The sequence below is a fragment of the Culex quinquefasciatus genome, chromosome 2, assembly GCF_015732765.1.
Source record: "Culex quinquefasciatus strain JHB chromosome 2, VPISU_Cqui_1.0_pri_paternal, whole genome shotgun sequence".
Taxonomy (NCBI): domain Eukaryota; kingdom Metazoa; phylum Arthropoda; class Insecta; order Diptera; family Culicidae; genus Culex; species Culex quinquefasciatus.
Window position 1 is genome coordinate 193,982,405 of NC_051862.1, and position 12,092 is coordinate 193,994,496.

Here is a 12,092-nt window from a genome sequence, read left to right on the forward strand (position 1 = left end):
GAACACCTTTGAAAACACTTGACATTTTCGTGAAATACCAATGTACAGTCCCACGAAAAGTTTTTTTTTTTGTGAAAAAAATCCGATATTTTCAAAACTAATGATTGGAAAGCAACTGTACGCCTGTAAAACGCATTTAAAACACTTTTTTCATCCAAATGTTGAAACTAAAACTTCAGAATTGTCCAATAATTCTAAGCCCTATTTTTTCCCGCAAGATATTACAGTTTGGCTAAAAAAAAACAAAACAAAAAAAATAATTTGGGGACTGTACCAATAGCTTAAACAATTAGTTTGAGCTCTATCAGAAAAGGTGGATTTAAATTATGCTTTTTTAAGTACTATAGAGGTGAATGCCCCATATATTGAACAACGCTTGAAATGTGGCTTATGTGACAACAAACTACAAACACAAGTGTACTGTTTTATGATTTTTACATATATTTTTTTAATCCCGAAATCGCTTCAAGATGTCTCCGAGAACCTAACGTCCAACTTATCGACCGTGGTAAACCCATCATAATCCAAAATATCACTTCCGGTGTGGCTCAACTCCAGAATCTTCAACTTGTCGACGATCGACTTGACCTGGAAAGCGATCCCGTCGGCATAGTCCTCCGCCGTAGTAACAGCAGCGGCGTACGGCTTAAGAGCTGGATTCCCTGCGAGGTAGGCCTTAACACGCTCCAGAAGATCACTCGGCCCGGTTGGGGTTTCCACCTGCAGGAACAGATAGTTGGAGACGATTCCTTCGGCACACCTGTTGGAGAGGTTCGTTATGATGCGCTCGAGGAGTTCAATTTCAGCGGTCGGATTTGCGGGATCGTGGACGATGGACGTCTGGGTTGGAGCTCCCGTACATGCACAGCGGCCTTGCGGCTTGATGATGTATTCTAATGGGCGAAATCACGTATTTTAGAGTAACCTAAATTCCGTCAAACCTTATCAGCTACTCTCACCACTAACAACAATCTTCCTCGGCTTGTGTCGCTGAACCGTTTTGCCGTTATCGGTGATCGCGACATACTCCAGCACGTCGCCCTTCTTCACGATCACGTTGTCATCCTGGATGAAGAACTTGCCGTGGGTGACCTCTGTCGTGTTCCGGCACACGTTACAAACCACTCCGGCCGCGGACCGTTCCGTCCCCGTCGGGTTGATGTACAACTCCACGCCGAATCCCTTCGTGTCCGGCTTGCGGGCCGTCCAAACGCGCAGCCCTTTGGGATGTAGCACTTCGAACTCGACCCGGCAAACACTGTGACCCTTGTTGGCACTGCTGCGGAACCAGTCCAAGAATCCCGCGTTGGCGAACCCGCCGCAGACCAGGATCGTCGCCGCCACCACCAGTACGATTCGCGCCATTTTGAAACTCACGATCAACGCTGCTCCGAATGGCGAACGCAACTGACGCTCGATCGACGGGAATCGGTATTTATTATTTTTGTTTTTAATATTTTGTCTTTTTTTTCTTGTTTTGCCGTTGGCGAAGGTTATCGACGTCGTCTTCGTACGAGGCTCTACCCTCACTGTCGAGGTCGGAATGGACGAGCGAGCGCTGCCGGCTCAAATGCGATGCGAAGATCGCAGATCGGCGCGGCAAAGCAATAGGGTATTTCCCCAATTAAACGATTGAGTCACCAGACAAAGATGGGAACTGCAAACAGGAAAGTGCCTGCGCATAGCACATTAGCACACAGGTTGTGACGGTTGACTACCCTTTAAACTTGTTTGGTGTGAAGTCTACGATCAGATCGGGTTAAATCCGCAGCGAGAATTTAGTTGATCATCTCACTTTGGTGTTAGATTTGCTGATTTTTGAGTTCGATCAGTTAACCATAAAAAGTTGAATAAATTGATGATTTTCACAAAAGCAGAGAATTTTAGAATTCTAAATTATAGGAATTCTGAAATTGACGAATTAGGAATTTAGAAATAAGAATTAAGAATTTAAAAATTTTGAAGAATTTAAACTTAAAGATTTTAAAATTTTGGAATTTAAAAATTTAAGAATTAAGGAATTCAGGAATTTAGAAATTTTGAATTTTTATTTTTCAGGTTTGAAATTTTAAAATTTAAGAAATTAAGAGCAAGTTTTTCACCAATGTGTAACAGGTCGTATCGAGGTGCTCCGATTTGGATGAAACTTTCAGCGTTTGTTTGTATATACATGAGATGAACTCATGCGAAATATGAGCCCTCTACGACAAAGGGAAGTGGGGTAAAACGGGCTTTGAAGTTTGAGGTCAAAAAAAAACATAAAAAATCTTAAAATTGCGCGCATTTCCGTAAAACTTCATCAATTCCAACTCTCGTAGATGCATTCGAAAGGTCTTTTGAAGCACTTCAAAATGTGCCATAGACATCCAGGATTGGTTTGAAATTATCTCTTAGCTTTTGCAAATTACTGTCAAAAATAGATTTTTTTAAAACCTTAATATCTCTTTCCAACAGCCTCCAACACCCATACTCCCATAGGTCAAAAGATAGGGAATTTCATGGACTATAAGCCTACGGTATTAACTTTTTGGCCAATCGCAGTTTTTCTCATAGTTTTTCGATTTTTCTGCAACAAACATTTTACAACGTTAGTTTTTGCCCTGTAGGCGTCCATAGCGGCACTTTTTGGTCTCAATTTTGTCATATTCGGAATCCTCGGACAATTTCATGTAAAATAAGAAGTATTGGAGTTGTAAATTTGATTGAAAAAATTGCCATTTTGAATGAATTAAAATATTTTTCAACAATTTGTTGGATTAGGGGTAAAACAGGTTTTCGCCTACTTGATACAGCATTTGACGTATTGATCATAGGATAAATAAAATCTATTTCTTTTTTCAAAAATGTTTTATTTAATTATTTTTTAAATCAAAATTACAATTCCAATACTTCTAACTTACGTGAAATTGTCCGAGGATTCCGAATATGACAAAATTGAGACCAAAAAGTGCCGCTATGGCGGCCAGTAGGGTAAAAACTAACGTTGTTATTTGTTTGTTGTAAAAAAATCGAAAAACTATGAAAAAAACTGCGATTGGCCAAAAAGTTAATACCGTAGGCTTATAGTCCATGAAATTGCCTATCTTTTTACCTACGGGAGTATGGGTGTTGGAGGCTGTTGGAAAAAGATATTAAGGTTTTAAAAAAATCCATTTTTGACAGTAATTTGCAAAAGCTAAGAGAAAATTTCAAACCAATCCTGGATGTCTATGGCACATTTTGAAGTGCTTCAAAAGTCCTTTCGAATGCATCTACGAGAGTTGGAATTGATGAAGTTTTACGGAAATGCGAGCAATTTTAAGATTTTTTAGGTGTTTTGGACCTCTAACTTCGAAGCCCGTTTTACCCCACTTCCCTTTGTCGTAGAGGGCTCATATTTGGCATGAGTTCATCTCATGTTTAGACAAACAAATGCTGAAAGTTTCATCCAAATCGGAGCACCTCGATACGACCTCTAGAACAAACCGAGCAATATTTACAAATACTGCCTCTTAAGAATTTTTTAATATAAGAATTTAGGAATATAGAAACTATGAATTTTGAAGATTTTGAACTTTGTAATTTAGGAATTAAATTATTTGAGATTTTAAAAATTCAGGAATTTAGAAATTGGGAAATTAATGAATTGAGGAACTAGGACGTTTGGAATATTGGATTTTAGAAATGTAGGAATTAAGCAATTTAGTAATTTAAGAATTCAAGTATTCAGAAATTTGAAATTTTTAAATTTGTAAATTATAAAGTTTGAAAATTTCCAATTTTGGAACCTAAGATTTGAGGATTTAAGAAATTAAGCAATTTAAATTTAGGAATTTTAAAATTTATAAAGTTTGGAATTTTGCAAAATTCAGAAATTTCAAAAAGTTTAAAATTTAGGAATTTTAAAATTTGGAATTTCGAAAATTTTTATTTTTAGGCATTTAGAAATTTGTAATTTAAAAGATTTTGAACTATGGAAATTTAAAATTTAGAAATTTAGGAATTTAATAATTTAAGAATTTGATAATTTAGGAATTTAGAACATCTTGATTTTTAGATTTTTTAATTTAATATTTTAGGAATTTAGAAATTTGAGAATTTATGAAGTTTACGAATTAAGGAATAAAAAAATTAAATATTTTAAAAATTTAGAATTTTGTAATTTTTGATGTTTGAAATTTAGAATTTAAGAATTAAGGAATTCAGAAATTTTGGGACTTAGGAATTTAAGAATTTAAGAATTTATAAATTTAGGGATTAGGTATTTATAAATTTAGTAATTCAAAAACTTTGAAATTTAGGAATTAAGAAATTTGAAATCTAAAAAAAAATAATTTTAGGAATTTAGAAATTTGGAATTTTGAAGATTTTTAATTTTTGAAAATTTGGAATTTTGAAGATTTTGTAACACGGAAATTTAAAAATTTTTAATTTAATAATTCAAGAATTTTAGGATTTAGGAATTTAAGAATTTAGGTATTTAGGAATTAAAAAATTTTAAATGTTGAAGATTTTGAATTTTGAAAATTAGAAAATTGGGAGATTTTGGAATTTTGGAACATAAGAATCTAGGGATTAGGAAATTTAACTTTAAGAATTTTGAAATGTATGAATTTATGAAGTTTGGAATTTTGGAATTAGAGAATTTAGGAATTTAAGGATTAGGGATTTATAAATTTAGGAATTCAAGAATTTCGAAATTTGAAAATATGAAAAAAATGGAATTTTTAAGATTTTGAAACTAAAAATTTAGTAATTTAATAATTTCAGAATTTATAATAATTTCAGAATTTAGGAATTAAGGGATTAATAAATTTAGAAATTCGAGAACTTCGAAATTTAGGAATTAAGAAATGTGGAATTTGAATATTTTTAATTTTAGGAATTTAGAAATTTTGAAGAACAAGGAAATTAAAAATTTGAAATTTATTTTTTTAAGAATTTGAGAATTTAAGAATTTAGGTATATAGGAATTTAGGAATTACAAAATTTGAAATTTTGAAGATTTTGAATTTTGAAAATTAAAAATTTGAGATTTTGGAATATTGGAACAAAAGAATCTAGGAATTAGGAAATTTAAATTTAAGAATTTCGATATTTATGAAAATAGGAATTTAGGAATTTACGAATTTGCGAATTAAGGAATTTAGGATTAGGGATTTATAAATTTAAAAATTCAAGAATTTCAAAATTTGAAATTTGAAAAAAAATGAATTTTGAAGATTTTTTATTTTAGGAATTTAGAAATTTCTAATTTTGAGGATTTTGAACTTTGGAAATTTAAAATATCGGAATTTAGGAATTTAAGAGTTCAATAGAGACCACAAAAGACCCGGGGGTCGTGAATGTGGATGGTTTGATTTTGATAAATTTGAAATCAAGACGAATTTTATATTTCTGGAATTTTGGAATTCAGGAATTTAGGAATTTGAGAATTTTCTGAGGTTTGGAATTTTGGAATTTGAAAATTAACGAATGAAGGAATTCATAAATTTAGCGATTTAGAAATTTGGAATTTAGGAATTTTTGAATTTAGGAATTAAGAAATTAAAATTTATTTTTATAGAAATTTAAGAATGTGAAGTTTGGAATTTAGGAATTTATAAATTTTGGGAGCACCATTTGAAAGGGGCGGTACGACATTGCTCTTACATTTAAACGCGTGTAATGAAAGGCAGTAAGAGCAATGTCGTACCGCCCCTTTCAAATGATGCTGCAGATTTAGGAATTCAGGAATTAAGAAATGTTGGGACTTGGGAGTTTAAGAATTTAGGAATTTAAAAATTTTGGAATAAGGAAATTTCGGAATTTTGGAAATTTTAATTCAGGAATTTTTAAAATTTAGGAAATTAGGACCTCAGGAATTTAGAATTTTTGTAATTGTGAAAATTTGGAATTTAGGAATTTAGGAATTAAGGAGTTCAGGAACCTGAGAATTTCGGATAGTTTCAATTTTAGAGTTGCTAGTTTTGGAATCCGAGCGGGAATATTTACCGAGAATTACATTTCGTGGAAGTTATCGGTTGATTAGTGCGAAAGTTCCGATGCATTGAACGATTCATTTTATTCTAGGGCAAGCCTGCTCTATCTTCGGCCCGCGTTGCCTTTTGAAAATTATGATTGCCAATATTCGTAATCGAAAAAATAAAACGCCCCTCCTCAAAATCCCCCGTGACAAAGCATTTTCCGTTCAGCACATATTTTTTTCCAACCGGAAGTTTGCACTTTCTTCTAATCGGGTTGGCTTTCTATTTTTAGTCTCGCCTATTTTGCGAACGATGGTCCATTTTTACCAGTGCCTAATGCGCGCAACCGAGTTCCGATCGATTTTAAAAGGGCTTTTATTTCCTTATCGTTCAAGGTGATTTCCGAGAAAGTGTTCGTGGCAAGACGATGATTTATGGATTTGTGTGAGACTTGAAAAGGGCATTTCTTTCCGGGTCAAAGTAAAAGGTTTAAAGAGTAAAGTTATTCAGCCTCACATTGAAAGTTTAACGTCCACTCAAAATAGACACATACATCACACACACATACGTACAATACATACATGAATACTCTTATATACGAAATACAACGCATATAGTTAATACAGCAGTTGTCGAAGGATGATTTGCCTGCCCTGGCCAAGCCGGTGGCGTTTTACCACTTGCGCAGATCGTCGTCCGTGGAGAACACCTTGTCATGGGATTTGATGTGCTGCTCGAGGGTTTTCCGCTTGCGAAACTCGCGCCGACAAAGCTGACACTGGTACTGTTCGGCGATGATGCAGGTGTGTTTCTTTAGCCGCTCAACGGACAGGAAGCAGGAGTTACAGTCGTGGCAGCGGAAGTTTGGAAGCGGGGCAGGTTCTGGCAAACGATCTTCGGCGGAGGAGGAAGACGCCGACGAGGACGACTCGAAGCTGGCAGTGGAACTCGGGCACGGGTTCACGTAGGAAGCGCACGTTACGGTTTCAATCAGAGAGGTAGAATTGGTTCCGGCCTTGACGCTGACGACGGTCGCCTTCATCTTGGAGTACGAGCTTTCCTCCAGCTTTCGTTTGCCCTTCTGGATGTAGTTTTGCAGGATAAGTCGGTAGTTCGTTGTGGCACCAAGGTGTCGTCGGTGGCTTTCCGGTCCCGCCGGAATCTCTTTCGCCTCAGTCCCACTTGGAACCAAAGCCTCTTCGCTAAGTATCAGTCCGGGGTGTTCGTCGGGTTGCTGCGCCTGTTCCTTCCGCTTCCACGAGAACTCACTCGGGTCAACCGACACGGGAACGTCCCGGCACGGCATCAGTGCCATTTCCGTTTCCGGTGAAACCTCAGTCAAATATTCCATTTCGGAGAACAACGACGGAATCTCCTTGTCGAAGCACCGCCCCGAAGCGTAGTAGCTGCTACTCGGCGGGCTGTTGTCCAACTGCTGCTCCAGCTGGTCCACCAGATGGGTTGCGCTGGCCAGCCGGACAATGTCCTCGCAAATGCCCCCAAAGTCATCATTGCACTCACTCACGAAGGAGTCGTCCGGAAGGTAAGTCAAGGAATCAAAACTGATTCTGCAAAAAGAAAAGGCGCGCAAATTAGCCAATTTTATTTTGAAATCAACACAAACAAAAACTCACCCGTCCATATTGTGGCGACCTATATTTAAAACTAATAAATGCAAACTGTTTATGGTAAAAATTAGTTATTTTTTCAGGAAAACATCAGCACGCACGTTTTTGTTTTGGTTGAAGTTTGACGTTTCGTTATCAACACTCGCATGCGTGCCGAGGGGTGCTCCGATTGGTTTGCGGTTCAAACTCTCGCGTGAACCGGTTCGTCTTTTTACAGGGGGTGATTCAAATTCAGTAAATAATAGCAAAAGTTTTGAATCAGTCGCATTTGCTGTAAAATACAAGCGGAAAATCAGCCTCAATGGAGCACCGGATTCAAGTGGTAGAAATGACAGTTCTTCCGTAAAAAATGCATTGTAGAAAAGCAATTAGGTTCTACGCCGTGACGTCATTTGACAGCTCGGGTGCACTGTTTACTTGGTCTTCGTCGATTGTCAACGAATTTTCCCGAACAAAATCGACGACCACTGTTCTTAGTCCATGTATTGTGGTTTTTGAAATAAATCGAAATAACAGCGCGAGTGTTTTTCATCTCGCGAAGCAATTTTCTATTGATTTTTTCAGAGTGTATCTCAAATGTCACACGCAAAACCAAAACAAAATTTCGCCACGGCACCAAACTGAAATGTCGCCAGTTGAGCTGCGAAAAGACTCGCGCGACTTACACGGAGCACGGAATCGATCACGAAGATCTACCGGAAATCGTTCTGTGAGCGTGGATTTGATCAACCAGATGGACCATTTCATGATGTCTAACATGGAGAGGACAATTACGGTGCTTTTGATTTTCAAATTAGTGGCTAGGTCTTCCCATTTTGACTCTAGAGCTTACTCAATCGGCACCCGCATCAGCAAAACTCTCCCGGTGGCAGGACACAACGGACCGGATTGATGCCATCGACAATGATGGCCACTTGTTTTTGTTTTATTCAGACGGAATCCATCCGCAATCAGCAACATAACCAAGACTTTTTCCCATTCTGCGTCTTTTTCAGAAGCTGAAAACCGACTGACCTTCAAAAATTACCCCAATTGGGTGCTAAAGCCCTATGTCAATATTTTTGTGCAACGGTAAAAAACACGATTAAAAACCATTTCTGATCACTTTTTTTCATTTTAATGCAATTTTTTTTTTGACAAGACGACATTTTTCCGATGGATTAACTATGGTCCCCTTGGAACGAGCTGTCAAGTAGGAGCTTTTCTGTCACGAAGGACCGCGAGGTTAATTTTTCAAAATTGAGTTAAAAATCCATTTTAAACTCTTTGTGGTCGTACAAAGGGTCATTGTACTCAGAAAAATAAGCTTTATCGCTGTGAACAATAATATCAGCAATCTAAGCTTCATTTTAGGACCCAATTGAAACAGTGCTAGTGGTAGCAGAACTAAAAACCAAGATATTAAACAATAATTTAATCTAAAACGCTCCATTTATTCAGCAAATCAGAAAAAAAATCAACCACGTTTTTCTCAACATCCGAAGCCGTCAAAACAAAAAAAAAACAAACACACTGATTCAAAATCACCTATTCATGCTCGACAGATATTTCGCAACAGAAAATCGTCGCGAGAGTTCTCAATTCGGTTTAGTGCCGCGGCGACAATAAACAGTGCACCCTTTTCTAACCTCCAAATCGAGTCGGCGTAGTACCTAGTAACAAATGGAAGTACTCCCAAGAACACTAGCATTCGAGTAGTTTATGCTTTTTGCTACAGCGTTTTCCTAGTGGGAGAACTCATAAAAAAAACTACTGTTGGGTCCTCGGTTGGGTCAAATGTTTCGTTGGTAGAGTTAAAATTACATATTGGTAAAATTTGGTGATTAAAATTTGTACTTTCTACTAAAATTCACTAAAGTACTAAAGTAAAGGTAAAGTACTTCAGACTGAAACTTACGTACATGTTCGTGGGAAAACTACAGTAAAAGCAAAAGTATTCATTAGAACAAGAGTGTTTGGTATCGCCGCAAATTTAGGGGAAAAAGTCTGGAGTTTTCAGCTCGAAAAAAATTTATTTGTTTCCACAATGCTATCAAAATTAACATAGCCAATTGCAATATGCAAACTATTACAAATGCCAGTTCTACAACCAATCTTGTGTTTAAATTTAAACTCTCAAAAAATCTTATTGGAAAATTATTATTCTGCATAGCGCTGTTAATCAGGTAAAAAAAAATATAATAATAATAATTTAATTAGCAAAATCGAAAGAATATGGTCTCAAAGCAGTATGCAAATTTTTTATATGTGAAAAACAATATGAAAATCCATTTCTGGTCGCTTTTTTTAAATTTTAATGCAAATAAATAAAGACAACATTTTTACGATGGATCAACTATAGTCTCCTTGGAGCGAAATGTCAGGTAGGATCTTTTCTACCAAGAAGTGTCTCGAAGTTAAAAAATCATTTTAAATCCTTTGTGGTCGTACAAAGTGTCATTGTACTTAGAAAAATAAGCTTTATCGTTGTGAAAAATAATATCACAACATTAAGCTTAATTTTAGGACCAAATTCATGATCTTACAAAAAATAACACTGTTAACGCTGAATATTGGAGTTACATTGTTAATTTGATTTTTGGTTAACCGCGGTAAATTTGAAATATTTCGAACTGTCAAAAATCCACCAAACCATTTACCACATTGATCACATAAAAAAAAAACTGATGGTAGAAAATTATCCACCGCGATCAATTTTTGACAGTTATTTCAAGAAAATTTACCGCGGTTAACCAAAATCACATTGTAAATTGGTTTTGTGTTTCTTACACGTTTAAAGACATTGGGTTTACATAAAGGTTTATTTATTTATTTATTGATTTTCTTTAATCAAAAACATTCAACCCCCGATGGTTTAACACCAATTGTTGTCAAACGAACAGGGTCACTTTTCAGTTTGACACCCCTTTCACACAGAGTTCACACACCAACCACAGGAAGTTGAGTGTAGATAAGCTTTCTATTCCCTCCCTGGTTTTTTTTTAAAGAATGGCGAAATTCCCATTTTGCCTTTTTTATTTGGTTATCTTATAATTTTTAGTTTTCTTGTTATTTTTAATTTTATTTTTTTTCTTATTTATTTTATTGCGGATTTCACAGATTTTTAGACAATCGTGCAAGTTGTGAAAAGCTCTCCAACAAAGTGTACACCTCAAACTACAGCAGAAAAAAAATTGTAAATTTGCATTCAAAACCTCCCTGCTACGCCATCTTCAACCGACCCCGAACCGGTTCGCCCCAAACCTGTCAAACTGACGCACGGCGCTACCAACCTGACCAAGCCCGTGGAAAAAAGTGACATTTTCAACCTGAGGCCGTCTCTCTGCTTCGTCAAAGACATCTTGCGGGTTGCGCGAATTCGAAAAAGTGTGCGGAAAATCAGCCCGGAAAGTGCTCCATTCGTGTGGAAAACTACGGAAGACGGTGTCCCGGCCAGGTAGGTTCGCGGGGAAGCTGCTTTCGACGGTGGGGGAGTGTTTTTCGGCGGGTTTTCGGGTCGCAATCCGGTACACCCAGTTTTTGCGTGAGGAGGGAAAGGGGTGGAGGAACGGAGGAGGAGGACGACGCAGTGGTCGGAACAGTTCTGAAGGAGGTGGAGGAGAAAAGGCAAGAGAAAAAAAAATCAAGTTTTTCTTCTTTATTTTGCAGAACAAAACTAACAAAACATGGCTGCCAGCACTAGCGGTGATAAAGCAGCGGATGATTCACTTTACCCGATCGCGGTCCTAATCGACGAGCTCAAAAATGAGGACATTCAGGTGAGCGAAGAAGCTTCCTTCAGGGAGAGGTCACGCCAGGTCAAGGTGCTTCCGATCGATCGGCCTCACGAAATTCGGAAGCTGCGTTTTATTTTTAACGCTTAACGCACAATGTTGAGTGCGAAAATAAAATATAAACGGCGTCAATAGCATTTCTTTGCACTTTCTTCCTCCTCCTTCACTTTGAGTTGAGGAATCGATTTCGAAAATTGATTGCCTTCCGACACGCAAACGCATCAACACAAAACACAGACACACACCCGCGACGTGCCGGATTGTAGTAAATTTATCGCGAGGAAACGGCCTTGAAGTGCATCGGCATCGTCGCGTAGCTGAAATTTGAGATGCAGTGCTGAGTCTGAACTCCATTTTAAAAGTATCTAATCATGAGCTAATTACAGCGCGATGAGTTTTTAATCAATCATGTTTATCTTCTTACCTGGGAGTTCAGGTTGTGGAAAAATGTGATGGAAATTGTTGTCGAAAGTCTGGCTTAACTTGACGCTCGTTGGGAAATGTTTGCAATTTATTATACAGTGTTTATTTATGCGATTTTTTCATTTAAAATCTTACACCGTCTTGAGTTTTGAAAACAAATATTTATATTGGTAGTCTTAATCTATTACTCTTGTGCTGTCCTTGTTCATTGATTCGTTTATACAATTCTTCAAACAATTTTTTAGCAGTCCATATCGACCCTATTTCTATTTTGACAGCCGATTTTTACTATTTAAACAACATATTTTTCGAATCTTTTGAAA

At 36.8% G+C, this 12,092-nt stretch overlaps 3 protein-coding genes across 4 annotated transcripts in view; 1 reads left to right on the forward strand and 2 right to left on the reverse strand.

Moving 5' to 3' along the window:
• Positions 1 to 418: 418 nt before the first annotated feature.
• Positions 419 to 1,612, reverse strand: LOC6034907. Its single transcript, XM_001845122.2, has 2 exons — positions 960 to 1,612; positions 419 to 893 (listed from the first exon to the last, which is right to left on the reverse strand). The coding sequence occupies exons 1-2, from the start codon at positions 1,363 to 1,365 to the stop codon at positions 466 to 468; spliced, it is 834 nt and encodes a 277-aa protein (XP_001845174.1). The 5' UTR covers positions 1,366 to 1,612; the 3' UTR covers positions 419 to 465.
• A 4,830-nt stretch (positions 1,613 to 6,442) lies between these two features.
• Positions 6,443 to 7,729, reverse strand: LOC6034906. The gene is made up of 2 exons (XM_001845121.2): positions 7,580 to 7,729; positions 6,443 to 7,513 (listed from the first exon to the last, which is right to left on the reverse strand). The coding sequence occupies exons 1-2, from the start codon at positions 7,585 to 7,587 to the stop codon at positions 6,619 to 6,621; spliced, it is 903 nt and encodes a 300-aa protein (XP_001845173.1). The 5' UTR covers positions 7,588 to 7,729; the 3' UTR covers positions 6,443 to 6,618.
• Positions 7,730 to 10,852: 3,123 nt separating this feature from the next.
• Positions 10,853 to 12,092, forward strand: part of LOC6034904 (serine/threonine-protein phosphatase PP2A 65 kDa regulatory subunit) — a 45,477-nt gene continuing 44,237 nt past the window's right edge. For both annotated transcript variants that reach the window (XM_038251614.1, XM_038251613.1), the window contains exons 1-2: positions 10,853 to 11,009; positions 11,222 to 11,331. In XM_038251614.1, the coding sequence (XP_038107542.1) occupies positions 11,239 to 11,331 (93 nt within the window). In that variant the 5' untranslated portion in view covers positions 10,853 to 11,009; positions 11,222 to 11,238. The remainder of the gene's footprint in view (positions 11,010 to 11,221; positions 11,332 to 12,092) is intronic.